General features: G+C 43.1%; 1 gene segment (V, D, J or C); it reads left to right on the plus strand.

Moving 5' to 3' along the window:
• Positions 1–631: 631 nt before the first annotated feature.
• LOC115897534 lies at positions 632–5,592 on the plus strand. The segment is given in 3 exon segments: positions 632–730; positions 814–1,137; positions 5,564–5,592. Coding segments are annotated over 3 exon segments (405 nt in total).
• Positions 5,593–18,028: the final 12,436 nt, after the last annotated feature.

The following is an 18,028-nucleotide window of genomic DNA, read 5'->3' on the forward strand; positions in this document are numbered from 1 at the left end:
GGCCACATTCTCAGCATCACACATTGAGACAGTTGGAGATACGTCCCACTACCTTCTCCTGAGATTGCAGACAGAATCCGAAATTTCAAACGGTCACAAAAGGGAAAGTCTCAGATTTTTATTTTTTTTATGATGCACTTTCTGGGACAGACATATTCCCTCAAACCATGATGGATATTCTGAATTACCATAAACACTGCATGGATGTAGGTTTGTATAAATTCACTGTGACGAAAGTATTTAGCTGCTGACCTAATGTTTTTGAATGGAGATTTGACAATTTAGATAACCTGGATGTTTGGTTGGTTTCATATAAATCTTCACGGGTAGAACAGCATTGAACCTATTCCAAAATCTGTCCTTGATGCATGATCACACTCATCTCCCAGACCAGCTCCTTCAGCACATCTCCCTACCTGGAAGAAGAGGAATCTGGGCTTGGTGAGGGGAGGCCCCAGAAAGAGAACTGAGTTCTCAGAGGGCACAGCCAGCATCCTCCTCTCAGGGTGAGCCCCAAAGACTGGGGCCTCCCTCATCCCTTTTCACCTCTCCATACAAAGGCACCACCCACATGCAAATCCTCACTTAGGCAGCCACAGGAAACCATCAGACATTTCCTTAAATTCAGGGTCCAGCTCACATGGGAAATGCTCTCTGAGAGTCATGGACATCCTGTGCAAGAACATGAAGCACCTGTGGTTCTTCCTCCTTCTGGTGGCAGCTCCCAGATGTGAGTGTCTCGGGGATGCAGATATGACGATGTGGGAGGCTGTCTCTGATCCCAGGGCTCACTGTGGGTCTCTCTGTTCACAGGGGTCCTGTCCCAGGTGCAGCTGCAGGAGTCGGGCCCAGGACTGGTGAAGCCTTCGGAGACCCTGTCCCTCACCTGCGCTGTCTCTGGTTACTCCATCAGCAGTGGTTACTACTGGAGCTGGATCCGCCAGTCCCCAGGGAAGGGACTGGAGTGGATTGGGGAGATCTATGGTAGTGGTGGGAGCACCAACTACAACCCCTCCCTCAAGAGTCGAGTCACCATTTCAACAGACACGTCCAAGAACCAGTTCTCCCTGAAGCTGAGCTCTGTGACCGCCGCGGACACGGCCGTGTATTACTGTGCGAGACACACAGTGAGGGGAGGTGAGTGTGAGCCCAGACACAAACCTCCCTGCAGGGCGGCGGAGGGGGCGGGCGCAGGTGCCGCTCAGGACCAGCAGGGGGCGCGCGGGGCCCACAGAGCAGGAGGCCGGGTCAGGAGCAGGTGCAGGGAGGGCGGGGCTTCCTCTTCTGCTCAGTGCTCTCCCTCCTCGCCAGCACCTCAGCTGTCCACAGGGCTCCTCTTTCTTTGATATCTGTGGTTCTGCTTCCTCACATTCTCCTGCCAGAAAAGAAAGGAGGAAGGCACATTTTCCTCTTACAACAGAGGTTTCACCAATTACTAGGAACTTTCCTACAAGTTCCTGCATGGCCCATTATTCCTTAGTGATTAAAAATATATATATTCTAATAATTCTCACCATCTCTTGGTTTGTGTCATCAATCGAATTGTGCCCTCTTTGAAATTCATATGCTGAAACCTTAAATTCAATGGATCTATATAGGAATTTTAATGATACAATTAAGGTTAAATGTGGTCAGAAGTGTGAGAACCTAATGCAATAGACGTGCTGTCTTTATAAGAAGAGGAGGAGACACCAGAGACCTCTCACTTTTCACGTGCACGCAGAGAAGAGGCCATGTGGAGATGCAGTGTATTAGAAGGTGCCCCAGTGCATGCCAGGAAGAAGCCGCACCAAGAACCAACCCTGCCAGCACCTTGATCTTCAACATTCAGACTTCAGAATTGTAAGAAAATCAGTATTTGTTGTTTAAGCCACCCACTCCGTGTTGTCTTCTTATGAAGACCCAGACAGACTAATACCACATAACTCATAACTCTGTTAGCGCTGTCCCCTGGATGGAGAATCAGCCCACTGAGGCTGGTCACATCGCTCAGATTTCTACATAAAGTAGGCAAAAATTGTAGCTGTGATATAAAAACTTGTCATGTCCCTGTTGACCAATTTCTGGGCAAAGTGTTTTAATAAAGCCCTTGGGGCTTTGTCACAAAAGTTGTCTTTTATCTTTTCTGACAGACTAACTAATGGACAATGGGTACCAGCTGGATGGAGACAGACCACTGACCATCCTCTGCTGTCTCCTTAGCATGCCACAGAAAACCACACCAACATTACTCTATGTCTTCAACTCTCTAAATTTGCACTGAATCTATTGCTAAATGAGGAGCTACATGGGATGTGTGTTTTGTTACCTTCTTCCCAGTCTTCCTCAATTACCAAGGGCAGAAGAGACTTTCAATGAAATTTGGCTGCCAATGCCCCCAACACCACATCACTTTTTAAGGTCCAGGAACTTTATTTGGGAGATAGTGAAATGCACTTTTAAATGGAAAGCCCTAAAGCACATACAATAGCTGAAGGAATGGCCACTGTACACCTGAAGGTGGATGAGGCAAATGGTAGGGTCCCTTCCTCCAAGATGTTCCTGGGTGTGTGATGGTTGGACGCCTCATGCATATGGAACTAAGGACTGGAATGAAGTAGAAACAAGGGCCACATCCCATAAGAAAACAAGAAAAGAACAGATGGGCATCCGTGAAGACAGGTAATTAAATTTGTTGAGTTTAAGATGAAATTTTTTCCCGAAGTTTATAATGTTCTTAGCTAAATATGAATCCTTTCAACAAATTGAGAATTAAAAGGAGAATGGAGTTAGAAGATGAGAGAGAAAAAAAGTCCTGAGAGCAGAAAGAAAATTCACACAAAACTGTCACATGGCAGAGGCCAGAATGGAGCTGATGCAGCAATGTCATTATTCTGCAGACGTAGTTGAGACCTTTTGGTGTTTAAGGCAGGCCCAGTGTTGAAGAACTCCTTTAGTTTTTGCTTATCTTGGAAAGGTCTTACCTATCCTTTATTTTACAAAAAGATTTACATGGTAAAGTTTCTTGGTTGGCAGAGTTTTGCTTGTTTTTCATTCTTTTCCCCCAACAATTTGAATACAGTCATGGGCCACCTAACAATGATTCAGTCAGCAATGGACCACATATATATTTGTGGCCACATAACATTGTAATACCGTATTTTCACTAAGGATGTTCCATATTTACATGTGTTTAGATAGAGAGATACTTACCACAGCGTTTCAGTTCCCTGCAGTGTTTGGTGCAGTAACACTCTGTACAGGTTAGTTGTCTGGAAACATTGTGCTATTCCACATAGTCTGTGTGTAGTAGGATATTCCTTGTAGGTTTGTGTAAGTTCTCCCTATGATGCTTGCACAATGATGACATTGACTAGAAATACATTTCTCAGAAATAATCTCTATCAATAAACTATACGTTATCAAATATAATTCCTCTCCATTCGGAACTGAAAATCTTCTCCTGAGAAATCTGCTAAATCTGCTCTTTTACTTTCCGTTTTCAAAAACCTTTCCTTTAATAATGTGGTTTCAAACTATCTTTGATTTTTCTCATTTGGTTTACCTTATTTAAAATGTATAGAGCTTCATGGATGTGGACGAATATTTGCTTCTCCAGAATTAGAAAGTTTCTATGCTATTACTTCTTTAAAAACCTTTCTGCCTCTCTTGCTCTGTCTCTCTCTCTGTCTCTCTCTCTGCCTCTCTTGCTCTGTCTCTCTCTCTGTCTCTCTGTCTCTCACCCTCTTCCTTGACTAGCCCTTTTGTCTTATCTTTGCATAACTCCTCAATGCATAATTTCATTTTCACTGCGCTTCCTGAAGCGTAAGTCTTTAACCCTGTTTTATTTCTTTCATTTAAGATTTTCTTCTCTGTCTCTACTATTACAAATGATCTTTCTTTGAGTTTACTGGTTCTTCTATTACTTGATCTAGTCTGGTCTAAAATCCTCTTAAAAATTTTGTCTGACGTATTGCATTCTTCAGCATCAGTATTTTTGCCTAGTCATCTTTTAAATGTTTTATCTCTATTAAAATTCTCACATTGTTCTTGCATGATGCCACTAGCTCATTGAACATGTTTCTAACATTTACTTTACATTTTCTTCCAGGTAATCCATATGCTTCGTTTTCATTGATATCAGTTTCTGGATCTTTATGTTGTTCTTCTGTTTGGACCATGTTCCCCTCCTCCCTCATTTTCCTTGACTGTCTTTGCTGCTACCTGTTCATTACAACAAAAGCCACCATACACTCTTCAAAGACGAGGCTTGTAGAGATCATCCTCACCAATCAGTCCAGGCAGTAATTTGGGTCTCTCAAAACTTCATAGTATTCAAACTTCTGTCTCTGTTCTTAATGGTCCCTGGGTTTTAGAGGATGATGGATTCTGCCAGAAATCACAGGTAGGGGAGGTAGAAACTATTTACTCAAGCAGCCCCTTGAAAATTTGGACCACTGGACAAAGTTTTGTTATTGATGTATGATTCATCAAAATAATGTTAGTTCAAGCTTCTCTCAACCAGTCACCTAACACTGAAATTGTATCATTTGTTATTTGAATCTGGGGTTTATTCTTTGAGTATTTAGGTAAAATTGCAAACTAGTTTAAATCTGCCTATTTGGCAAACTGATCTGTTGCTGAATTTCCATTTTCTGCATTATCTCTGTGCATTTAAATCTAAATCTGTATTAGACATGCATCTAGAATGTAGAAAAGTGTCTTAAAGTTCCTTAATTCATTTCATTTAATGGGGTTTCCAGAAGATGTGAAAATCTCCTTTGTTTATAAAACACCTGACTATTGGTCAATAGTTTTCTCTTTAATTTTTCTCTCTCCTCTTCCATTATCTATAACAAGCAAGGAGAAATGAAGGCACACCATTGACAGTTTGCTTAGATATCCCACCAACTAAAATTCTAACTGTCACTTACTAATTCTAACTTCATCCAATGTAAGATAACTAAGATATAAATTCTATAACAAGGTACACATAGTTTCCAGTTCTAATACCACGTTTGTGACAGAAACAATGCAGGTGTGCTGTCTGCGAGGTAGTCATCTGAGGTCTGAGATGACGGGTCACACAGGTATTTTTATAATATTTAAGGAACTGGGCAACAACAGTGATAACAATTCTGATCATCACTGGCTCTTATCAGAAAGTTTACAAGTAAAGTTACTGCTGTTATTTGATTTTAACACCTAGTTAGAATGAAGCTCAGAGGAAGAGGTCACATCCTAGGTCACACAGTGAGGAGGAATGGAGCTGTGCTCTGCTCTCCACACTACGCACAAGATCCCAGGTACAGGCCCAGGTTCCACTGACAGGTGGCATCTGGAGGGCAGTTCTCAGGGGATGGTCTTAGCGCACCTGCTTCCTGGGGCAGGGTGCTTCCTTCTCTCAGTTGTGCACTTGCTCCTTCTGCCAGCTCTGAAGTGACCACTTGCATTGCCATGAATTATTCATATTCTCTCCCTTATTATGGCAAAAAGCATATGTATTAAATTTTCAATTCATTTTCTCTGAAGCACACTGCCTTAGCAGAAAGGAATAAATCACATTCCTTCACCTCCCCCACAGCTCAAGATTCCTGAAGACAGAGCCGATGTGATGTACTCATAGGTGGATCTCTGCTCCATCTATGAGGAGATGGCCTTGGTCTTCAAGTTTCAGCAATTCTGGGAAGTCAAGGTCACCTCCGTCTCCTCCTCCCTGCTCTGCAGCTCAACTGAGAACAGTTTTCTCATTGGAATATCATCTGTTTAAGGAATACAAGTCGCTGCTTTAGGATTTGGGGCCTGAGTGCACCTGCTGGATCCAGCCCAGGACTGGAGACACTTTCCAGAACAAAACTTCACCTGACACATGACCAGTCACACTGTTTTACTTGCACAATTTCAGCTTCCTCAGAAGAAAATTAAAATTGCTGAGACTTTTTCATAAATGTTGTGCCATGTCCTTTTTCTGTTTCCTTGCCTGTTCATTTATGTCAGACCAGGTAACACTTATATGTAATGAGATCAGAATTCTGCCTCCAGTAACACATCTGAGGTGACACTTGATTGTACTTTTGGTTTAGGCTCCAAAATGTAGATTATAAAATTCATCAACCTCATTTTTATGTCAAAAGAAATCTGCATAATCTGAATGTCAACACTTTTTGGAATCTATCCGGTAACTGAAGTAACAAGAAATCTTACCCACACCAAAAACTGGATAGACAGACATGACTAAAATGCAGTTGACACTTACTTAACTGGAACAGAGGTTGCAGAAGCCACAAGATATTGAGGGCACTACATGACAAGCACTATAGACATCTGAAAGACAGATGTGGACTCGGTAAATGCAGCAGATCCAGAGGGTCTTTTACTTTTAAAGTTTCTGTAGTTTCTCTCCAGAAACCTCAGGATTCTAAAAAATAAAATCCAAATGCATTTCCTATGGATCAGAACTGCAGATGACTAATTACTGAGAAACATACCAGGAGCCTGCTTCAGGAGCTTCTACAGGGAAGGACCTTTCCAGAACTTTATCTTATGTGAATAAAGATAAATCTTCCCTTCCAGATTTTTCTTCCATCCTTCCATTATTATACAAATGAACAAATTTAGCCAATAGGGGTAAGAAGTAAGTAAATAGTCCATGGACGCTGAAACGACAAAAGGGATTAACTGCCAAAAATGAGCTTTTCCCCCTGGTGATGCCTGGTCAAGGTCACATCCCAGAAGAGGATGCCGATCGCGTCTCTAGGTTTCCATGGTCAGAACGGGCAGTGCTTACCCGCACTGCCCAATCCATTCTCACCAGGATGATGGCTCTGGATTAAAGACCCAAGTGTGGCAATGCACAGACTCTATCTGAGGAGAACGTAGGGAAACTAATGGAAAATGGCAGAGTGAGACAAGACAGTAGAGGAATCCGAAGCCTCTGCTATCACCATTTTTAAGACCAAGGTCTTGAAAACTCCCTGACTGACCTCAGCTTCTGTTATCATGAAGCCTTTGCTGGATTCCTAGCTGAGAAAATTCCTAGCTGAGAAAAGAACAACCTGCATGCACTTCCCGAGTCTCCCCTTGTGTCCTGTTTGCTTTAGACTTCTAGGGAAAATGTCAGATACATGGGCCTAGTGTCAGTGTAGGTGGCACTTCCTATAAGCTACACAATAGGAAGAAGGGAAAATGTGTGTTATTGGAATAGTGGATATGGAGTGGGGTGTCATCTGAATGTATGTGGACCTGCTGGTATTCTCAGGTGCAACAGTCAAGTGCAGGAGCCCATTGAAGAAAGACATCGCTCCCCAAACTCCTGTAAGTTTCTGTATTCAATTTGGATCCACTAACGAAGTGAATCCAGAGCTTCAGAGAAGGAACTTCCTCTTTCATCATATAATCCTTGCTTTGTTTCACCCTGCAGAGTTCAACAGGTTTAGTAAGGCTAATCACTTGTTTCAAGAAATGGTGTCAGCAACATATGGCGTCACTGAGAGATTATTCTAAACCAGAACAAAGCCATTTCATGTCGGGCTACAGAAGCTGGGGGTAAATGTTTGTGAGCCTCAACAGGACCTCCTTGCAAGGCAGGGGCTGGGCGGGAGAGTCACTCAGGAGCCACACAACACAGTTTCCAACCCTGGAGCAGGTGCACAGGAGGCTGCTGAGAAGGTTTCCTCTGAAGGACTGAGTCTTCCTTTGTCAGAAAAAAACCTAAAATACGAGCTTAACAAGTTGCTGATATCCGAACTATTCATACAATTTAAAGCAATGAGAACTAATTTTAAAGTGGGCTTCTGGGATTATTAATATCTTAGTAGTGAGAATATGAAAAATAGGGATGGTTTCACTAATTCAATGGATACAGAATTGTGGTAGCCACTATATTTCTATGAATAAGAAATTAGATTTCAGTGTTAAGTAATGTTGCCTACACTATGTGAGTGACAGGGCAGTGGTGGATCTTGGAGTGTGGCAGGGGCACTTACCAAGTGAGTCAGAAATCAATATGTAAAAATGAGGATCTATGGATATGAACTGAAAGTATGTAAATACTTCATAAAATACTAACAAATGGAGTTCAAATTAGCCCAAAATTATTACAAACACAAATTCCTTGACAATTATATTGGGAGCAGTGAGTTCATAAAGAATTCCAAACTACTGTTTCAACTTCTGACTCCTATTGTTCCTGAGATGAGAAAATCAGCTCTAATTACACATCACAGGGCAAATCTCTAAACCAAGAGTGCTTCCATTGAAGATGCTGGGGAATCAGACGCAGGGCAGGTGCTAGAGACACTGGATCAGGAGTACCCAGCGGATCTCAGAGGGACCTGCTGGACACTCATATAGGAGATCAGCAGTCACTGTCTCAGGTCACCAGTGAGCTGGGCCGGTGCCTGATAGGTCCAGAATAGGGCCAAGGCCTCTTCTCAGTGTCATAGAGAGGGATGGTTCCAGAAATCTTCCAGGCGGTCTCTACGCTTATAAAATGAAAGTTCACAATGAGGAGCATGCTCTGAGGGGACTTATTCTTCAGTGAAAGGACCTCTGTCCACAAACATTCATAAATGGAGCAGGACATGCATTTCATCAAATAGGATTAGGGCTCAGACCATCTGCATCTCACTCCCATAAGGCTAATGTGTCATTTACCTTCCCTTTCTTTTTTTTTTTTTTTTTTTTTTTTTTTTTTTTTTTTTTTTGAGACGGAGTTGCGCTCTGTCGCCTGGGCTGGAGTGCAGTGGCCGGATCTCTGCTCACTGCAAGCTCCGCCTCCCGGGTTCACGCCATTCTCCTGCCTCAGCCTTCCGAGTAGCTGGGACTACAGGAGCCCGCAACCTCGCCCGGATAGTTTTTTGTATTTTTTTAGTAGAGACGGGGTTTCACTGTGTTAGCCAGGATGGTCTCAATCTCCTGACCTCGTGATCCGCCCGTCTCGGCCTCCCAAAGTGCTGGGATTACAGGCTTGAGCCACCGCGCCCGGTCTACCTTCCCTTTATATCATGGATCAGGCTCTGAGGTACGAAATGTTCTGCCTCATGAATATGCAAATAAGCTGAGATCCACTGAAGGAAATAACCTGACATCCACTGGATGTCTTTGCCCTGAGAGCATCATCCAACAACCAATCCCTCCTCTAGAGAATCCCCTGAGAGCTCAGCTTCTCACCACGGACTGGGCCGGAAGGATCGTTTTATTGGTGGCAGCAACTATAGGTAAAGGAACACCTATTCCCTGGGATGAGAGGGGAAGAACTCTTTTCAGCCATCAAGAATTTTATCCGCTCTTCTGTGTCCTCTCCACAGGTGCCCACTCCCAGGTGCAACTGGTGCAGTCTGGGGCTGAGGTGAGGAAGCCTGGGTCTCAGTGAAGGTCTCCTGTAATTTTTCTGGGTTCATCATCACGAACTACCGTATACACTGGGCGCAATAGGCCCCTGGACAAGGGCTTACCTGGATAGGATGGAACAAACTTAGCAATAGTAACAGAGTCTACACACAGAAGTTTAAGGGCAGACTCACTATCACCAGGGACACGTCCAAGAGCACAGCCTACACGGAGCTGAGCAGCCTGAGATCTGAGGACACGGCCGTGTATTACTCTGCACAACACACAGTGTGAAAACCCACAGCCTGAGAGAGTCTGAGGGCCTGAGGGAGGGGGCAGTTGTGCTGGGCATGAAGAGATGACAGGGATCATTTGATTGCAGACTTCCTTAGAAAGTGAGATTAAGTCACTGAAGAAAAGAAACAATAGAAATGTGTATGCACTCTAGTTATTTGAGAAATTTTCTGTACAATATTTACTCTGTAAGCGAAATTCAAGGAGTAGAACAGTCAAATTAATAAAACTGATATAGAAATTGCTCTGAAGATATTAGTGTGAGCATGAGTTTTTGAATCCATGTTGTAAATATTTTGGAACACAGCTGTGAGATCACATTTTATCTCTCCGTTTACCTCTATTATATGAAATATCAAAATGTTTTAATGTTTTCCATAGTGTGCAGTTATGATTTGGGGTTCATGCCAGTAATGCATGGTAGATCTCGGTTCTTCCTCATCCTTATTGCCATTTGGCACTATGAATATTGTGTATTTTAACCATTCTACTAGATTATTAGTGGTATCCCATTGTTTAAATGCACGTCTCTAATTAAAATTTTATATTTAATTATTTTTATATAATTATGATGAAGTGTCTATTTTGATATTCTGCTCATTTTTAATTTAACTGTTTTCTTTTGATCAGTTGTATGCTTCCTTACATACCCAATATAAAATTCATATACCAAGTTAACATAAAACTATTTAACAAATATGTGATTTGGAAGTGTATTCTCCAAGTCTGTAGTTGTCTTTTCACTAGGAAGATTGCATTGCAGAACAGGCACAGGTGTTGCACAATGATTCCTATGGAATCATTATTAATTGGTCACCTAAAGGGATGTTTAGCTTAAATTGCACCTCTCAGTCATGCCATGGCCACACTGTGTTCAGCTGGTCTCAACAAAACAGTCAGATGGTAGAAATGATAAGAAGTATGGCCAAAGTTCCTATTATCTGGAGCCATGGTAGTATAGTAGCACCTCAACCTCAAATGATATGGCTCGTTGTAGGAACTAAACGTAAGGATTTGTGAAAACAATTAATAGCTCCTAATAAGATCAAAATTTGGGAAATATTCAAAAAGCATCTAGAAAGGCACTCTACAAACTTGTCTTGGATATTGCAAAATTAAAGAACAAATATGTATAGCATCCCAGGCACACCTGACCTTAATGCCAGGAACTGGAGTGCTTAAAGGAGTTACAGACAAATTAGCAGCTAGTAACCCATTAAAATGGATAAAAACACTCGGAAACTCTGTGATTTCAATGACAATTGTGCTTTTAATCTGTGTTGTTTGTCTTTGCATAGTCTGCAGATGTGGCTCTTGACTCCTGTGAGAAGAAGCTCACAGTGACCAAGCTGCCTTTGCCTTTATCAATTTCCAAATCAAAGAAGGGGGATGTGTTGGGAAGAAGCCCCCCAAAATAAGGCCATAAACTGGCCCTAAATCCTGCCATAAACAAAATCTCTGTAGCACTGTAACATGTTCATGATGGCCATAAAGCCCATAGTGGAAGGTTGTGGGTTTACTGGAATGAGAGCAGGGAACACCTGACCTGGCCCGCCCAGGATAGAAAACCGCTCAATGGCATTCTTAAGCCACAAACAATAGCATGAGTGATCTGTGCCTTAAGGACATGCTCCTGCTGCAGTTAACTAGCCCAACCCATTCCTGTAATTCAGCCCATCCCTTTGTTTCCCAGAAGGGATACTTTTAGTTAATTTAAAATCTATAGAAACAATGCTAATGACTAGCTTGCTGTTAATAAATTCATGGGTAAATCTCTGTTCGGGGCTCTCAGCTCTGAAAGCTGTGAGACCCCTGATTTCCCACTTCACACTTCTATATTTCTGTGTGTGTATCTTTAATTCCTCTAGTGCCACTGGGTCTCCCTGACGGAGCTAGTCTTGGCAATGCGGATGCCAGGGAGGGCTTATGAAACACCAGGGGGCGCTTAGGACCCACTAAGGAGCGCTCAGAACACGAGGGGTCACTCAGAGCCACCAGAGGGTGCTTAGGACACCAGGGGATGCTCAGGACACCAGGGGATGCTCGGAACCACCAGGGGGCGCTCAGGACACTAGGGGATGTTCAGAACCACCAGGGGGCGCTGACAACCAGTAGGGGGTGCTCAGAACACTAGGGGGCGCTCAGGACACCAGGGGACTCTCAGAACCATCACAGGGCATCAGGACACGAAGGGCCGATCCTAACCACAAGGGGTGCTCAGGAAAACAGCTTGTTCAGGACACCAGGAGGCTCTCAGAACCACCAGGGGGGCGCTCAGGACTACAAGGCAGTGCTCAGGACACCAGGGTTAGTTCAAGATAGCAGGGAACGCTCAGAACCACCAGGGGGCGCTCAGGGCACCAAGGGAGGCTCAGGACACCAGAGGGTGCTCAAGACAAAAGGGGATGGTCAGAACCACCAGGGGGCGCTCAGGACACCAGGGGATATTCAGAACCACCAGGGGGGGCACAGGACATCAGGGGATACTCAGGACACCAGGGGACTCAGAACCACCAGGTGGTCACAAAGGATACCAGGAGACATTCATAACCACCAGGGGCGCTCAGGACAACAGGAGGCTCTCAGAACCACCAGGGGGCGCTGAGGACTACAAGGCAGTGCTGAGGACACCAGGGTTAGCTCAAGATAACAGGGAATGGTCAGAACCACCAGGGGGCGCGCAGGACACAAGCAGTTGCTCAGGACACCAGAGGATGCTCGAAACCACCAGGGGGCGCTCAAGACAACAGGGGACGATCATAACCACCAGGGAGCGCTCAGGACACTGGGGGATGTTCAGAACCACCAGGGGGCGCCCAGGAAACCAGGGGGCGCTGACAACCAGCAGTGGGTGCTCAGGACACCAGGGGGCGCTCAGGACACCAGGGGACTCTCAGAACCACCAGGGGACGCTCAGGACACCAAGGGACGATCATAACCACCAGGGATGCCCGGGACAACAGCTCGCTCAGGACACCAGGAGGCTCTCAGAACCACCAGGGGGCGCTCAGGACTATAAGGCAGACCTCAGGACACCAGGGTTAGCTCAAGATAGCAGGGAACGCTCAGAACCACCAGGGGGCGCTCAGGACACAAGGGGGCACTCAGGACTCAAGGGTTCTCTTGGGAGGTGGCTCCCTATCAAGTGCTTGGGGATGGTGTGTTTCTTTTTTTAGGCTTTGTAATTTCTCACCTGGTGAAACAAAAGTCTTCCCAGGATCTCTTGCCATTTATTTCTTGGAATGCATGTTTCTCTCCTCTACAAAATCTTAACTTAGAACCGTAATTCAATTCTTTATATTTTTATAATAATACTAGCAATAATATCTAAGTAAATTTTAAAATGAAGAAATTGTATATGTTTACTTTAAACTATTTCCACAAACAGATTTCTGTTTCCTGCACTGTGTCAGTCACATTATTTTAAATACTTTTCTAACAATAACTCAGCATATGAATGTGCTGAGTTTATTTTCCTTTCATCTGCTGTTTATGGAGATGAAACATCACTTTAAGGGCTTCTGTCCTCCACTTTGGTGGTTCCTGGAGTTCTGACCCTCAGTCTGTTTCTCTACCTTCCCTTCTGTTCACACTTTTGCTATTACTCGGTTTCTGCTCAAGGAATCGGCAAGTCCATTTACTTTGTCTCATCCATGTCTGGTGAATCAGTTCCCTTCCCTTCATGATCACTGAAGTCACCCAAGTATGGGAAGGTAACAGTCCTTAGAATATGCTCATCTACCTGCAGAATCCCTGCTCTCCTCACCCTTTTCCAGGGTCCTGCAGACATCACCCCATCCCATTCCCCCTTCTCTAAGTACCCCAGAGTGGGCTCTGCAGCTTCTGCTGCCCTCTGTGTGCTCAGCCCTGGGGCTCACTACAGCTTTGATGATAAAGCCCAAATCCCTATTGTCTTTGCACACTTTCTGACCACCCTCTAGCAAGCTGCCATTGTGAGTGAATCCTGGGAATCCTGGGGTGACTTTAGTTCTATATTTATGGAGATTCTCTAGCATCCAGGAATATTGTAAAATAAGCAACATACAGAGTTTATGTTAAAAATTCATGTAAAACAATTGCAGAAAAAAACATTATTTAAATTGCAAAACGCTATCTTTTAAATTTAATACTTAATATTTTATTTTACTTTAATATTTAAATGTTATTTAAATTGGAAAAAGCTGACACATTTTTCAAACTACAATGTTATTTCAACACATTGTGTAATAAAATTACACAATGTGTTTTTACTAAAACATACATTTACATATATTTCATAATTGATATTGGAATATACAGACATTCATAGAAGAATATTATTTTGGACTAAAACCTCAAATATAAATACAAATAAATTTAAATCAATTAAGTAATTAGAATAATACAGAAACAAAGGTGTGTTGCTTTGGTGTTCAGAAATGTGCTCACTTTTGCCTGTGCTCATATATGTTTCATTGCTGAGTGTGGGTGTTTTTTTGTGTATGTGACTATAAAGTTTTTAAACAGATGATTAACTTATATAATCATAGAAATCTAAGTTTGGGTTTTTTTCATGTTAAAAGTTAACAGAAAAACTCACAAATGAAAAAAAAAGTCATAGGCCAGGTGCAGTGGCTCACATCTGTAATCTCACCACTTTGGGAGACTGAAGCGAGTGCATCACCTGAGGTCAGGAGGTTGACACCACCCTGGCCAACATGGGGAAACCCCATCTCCAGTAAAAATATAAAAATTAGCTGGGCATGATGGTGGCTGCCTGTAATCCTAGCTACTGGGGAGGCTGAGGCAGGAGAATTCTTGAATCTGGGAGGCAGAATTTGCAGTGAGCCAAGATCATATCACTGCCCTTTAGCCTGGGCAACAAGAGCGAAATGCTATTTAAAAAAAAAAAAAAATTCCAGAGAGCATTTGAAATGCCTGTGGTCTATTTAGGTGTCCTGTTAGTAATCATTTTAAAAACTAGTTAAAACGTTTTTAAACTTTTATTTTTGGTTCAGGGGTACATGTGCAGGGTTTAGTACATAGGTAAATTGTGAGTTATGTGGGTTTGATATACAGATTGTTTTGCCACTAAGGTAATAAGTATAGTGCCTAATGGGTAGTTTTTCAGTTCTCACCCTTCTCCCATCCTCCACACTTGTGTAGGTCCCAAAGTGTGTTGTTTTCTTCTTTATGTCAATAGGATTAGCTCCCGCATATAAGTGAGAACAGGTGGTATATAGTTTTCTGTTACTCTGTTAATTTGCTTAGGATAATGACCTCCAGATCCAACTACGTTGCTGCAAAGAACACGTTCTTATTCTTGTTATGACTGTGTTGTATTTCACGCTCAAACATACAGAAATCAATGTGTTGGGAAAAAGCCAAGTGTTGGGAAAGAAGCTGAGGCAGGGCTTGCATATCTGACATGATATCCAGGGCTCAGGGCACAAAACCCCTCGCGGCCTTTGGAATGTGTCTAGACTTGCTGGCTCCTTGCTTCTAGCCCTCCCAGGCTCCTAGATCAATTGTATTCCCATTATCTCAAGTAGCAGAACATGTTCCATATAAATACTAAACCATCACAGCTGTAGATCGTGTGTTTGCCCTTTCGACCCCTACATTCTCATCACCTGTTTCTTTGTTTGATCACCAATAAATAGTCTTGGCTTCCAGAGCTCAGGGCCTTCACAGGCTCCACACTTGTGGTGGTCCCCTGGTCACACTTTCTCTCTCAAACTGTCTTTTTCTCATTCCTTTGACTCTGCTGGACTTCGTAGCCCCAATGACCTGGTGTTGTGCTTGATCACCCCAACATTTCTGGCACCCAATGTGGGGCGACAAAGACCCCGGTGAAGGAACAGCAGAGCATGTAAAAGTGGAGGCTGCATCATCAAAGGACAACTGATCATGATGAAAACAATCTCGGAGGGAAAGCTGAGAGCTCAGCAGAACCAGGGTAACAATGGAACAAAGTGAAAGCAAACATTCTGCTTATTTAAATTTCTTAAGGCATTTATTACGAAGAAGGGAAGTGAAAGTTAGTGCTCAGAATATATTATCACTGATTAGTAGAGGCAAGCAGTTTTTGCCCATGGTTCCCGGAACAAGGGACTATGGAGTTGGATGAATGGGAGAGAACTTGCAGATATTTTTTAAAAAGCATATAAAGATGGAGCAAAATTCCAGTCTCACTTTGGTCAATGTGGGCACTAATAAAGGCAGCTTATGAGCCATTTCAAACAGATGATGAGGCAGATTCAGATGAGAAAGAGGAGGACAAGTGTAAAAAAACCACAGATTCTGACTGTGAAGAATAGAAACCAGAGGAAAATAAAAGAAAGGAAAACTAAAGTATGTTTTACTAGCCCATCAGCTCCATCTGCTGAATTAAGTGAATGGCCACCTCCTCTCTCTCCCCTTAATGGGCAAGAACATGTATTTGCTAGAAAACTTACTGCTCCTGTAGTTACAACCTTAAAACCTGGAGCAATTGGTGGTGCTATACAAAATTCCATTCAAAAGGCTAGAGCTGACAGACACCTTGAAGCGTGGCAATTTCAGTTTCTCTAATTGAACCACCTTTCCATTTAAACTGTTAAAGGTATTCGTGCAGGCCATTCGTCAATATGGGCCAACTCTCCTTTTGTGCAAAGTTTGTTAAAAAATGTGGCTCTTGATAACAGGTTAATACCATGTGATTGGGATACTTTGATAAAATCTGTTGTCACTCCATCTCAGTACTTGCAGTTTAAAATCTGGTGGTCTGATGAAGCTCAAACTCGGGTAAGGGAAAATACACAAGCACAGCCACCTGTGCCAGTTTCCTTTGAACAGTCAATGGGAGTCGGCCCTAACTGGGGTGGATTAGAAAATCAAGCAGTAATGTAGGATGTTGCCATTGTTCAGCTGCACTCGGTGTGCTTACGGGCATGGGAAAGGATAAATGTTAAAGGGGAATAATATCCTTTCAGTTCTGTCAGACATGAACCTGAGGAACCATATACTGATTTTTATTGCTCAGCTCCAAGAGGCTGTAAATAAAGCCATAACGGATAAAACAGCTGAAGATGTTGTAATACAGCTTTTTGCATATGATAATGCTAATGCAGTGTGTCAAACTGCTATTAGACCCCTGAGAGGGAAGCCTCACTTAGCTGAATATATTAAGGCTTGCAATGGCATTGGAGGTAACTTACCTAAGGCTACTCTTTTAGCTCAGGCTATGGCTGGATTAAGAGTTGGAAAAATTATGCCCCATTTCTCAGGCTCTTGCTTTACTTGTGGGCAATTTGGACACAAAAAAAGGAATGTAGAAAAGGAAGTCAAAAGGCAAGAACTACTACCACCAAACAACAGAAAAGCCCCAGTGTGTGCCCCTGTTGTGAAAAAGGCCATCACTGGGCAAGTCAGTGTCATTCTAAATTTAGCAAAGATGGACAACCTCTTTTGGGAAGTGAGATAGAGAAACTAGAAAGCATCTGTAAATCGAACACCATCAGCAATAAAAAAATAACAAGTGACGGGCTCCTTTGAACAGTGTCTGGCATTTGTTCCAACCACAAGAGAACGTCCCCCTGCTCTCTCCCTCCTCAGTTCTCTCCTGCAAGCCAGCAGCCCTGCAGTTTAGTCTGCATCTCCCATACATCCACCCGTCTCGTTCCAAGGGCCTTCCACTACACCTTCCACTGTTTTTGAGAGCACTGGCAGGCTTTGAACTTTTCCACATTCTGTTGTTACTGAAGTTAGGATGCTGAGCTTAGATGTGGAAGGAAGTAGGAGCATCTTAGATAAAATATAATGACTGACCTTACTGAGTTTTCTAGATTTTCCTGAATAAATGTTTCTTCACTTGCTGTATGCTGTCAGAGCCTTTCCAAACCATGTGATTTTCCAAAATAATTTTCACTGGTCTCCTGAGGGCATGGATTCATTGAGCCCCTCATGCTGTCAAAGAGAAATAAAACTTTTTTCACTTTTTAGAGAACATCCATGGGCTATAAAAGAATGGGTTGGCTTTTCTTCCAACACTTGACAGACACCATCACTTTTCCTCTTGCTTGTAAGGTTTTCACCAGAAGAATGCTGTCATCTTTTCTGTTCTTTTGGAAGGAATCCCCCCTCTACTCACCTCCACTTGCCTGCACGTATTTCTATTTGTCTTTGATTTTCAGCAGTGTTAATGAGATTTACCTAAATGTGTGTGTGTGTCGAGGGGTGTTATCATGCTGTTTTGTGTTCTTTGAGATGCATGGATTCATTGTTTACTCTGTCTCCATTTTTGTGAAAACAATTGGAAAAAAAACCTGTATGAGCCCAGAAAGGAGCCTCCATGATGTGAGTGAAGAACCACGTGGGGGCGCTCAGAACCCACTAAGCACAAGAGCCAGCCTCAGAGCAGGTGCAGATGTGGGTTAAGGTCTGGTTTCCTGTCAGCACTGTGGCT

This window comes from Rhinopithecus roxellana, chromosome 5 (assembly GCF_007565055.1).
Source record: "Rhinopithecus roxellana isolate Shanxi Qingling chromosome 5, ASM756505v1, whole genome shotgun sequence".
Taxonomy (NCBI): Eukaryota; Metazoa; Chordata; class Mammalia; order Primates; family Cercopithecidae; genus Rhinopithecus; species Rhinopithecus roxellana.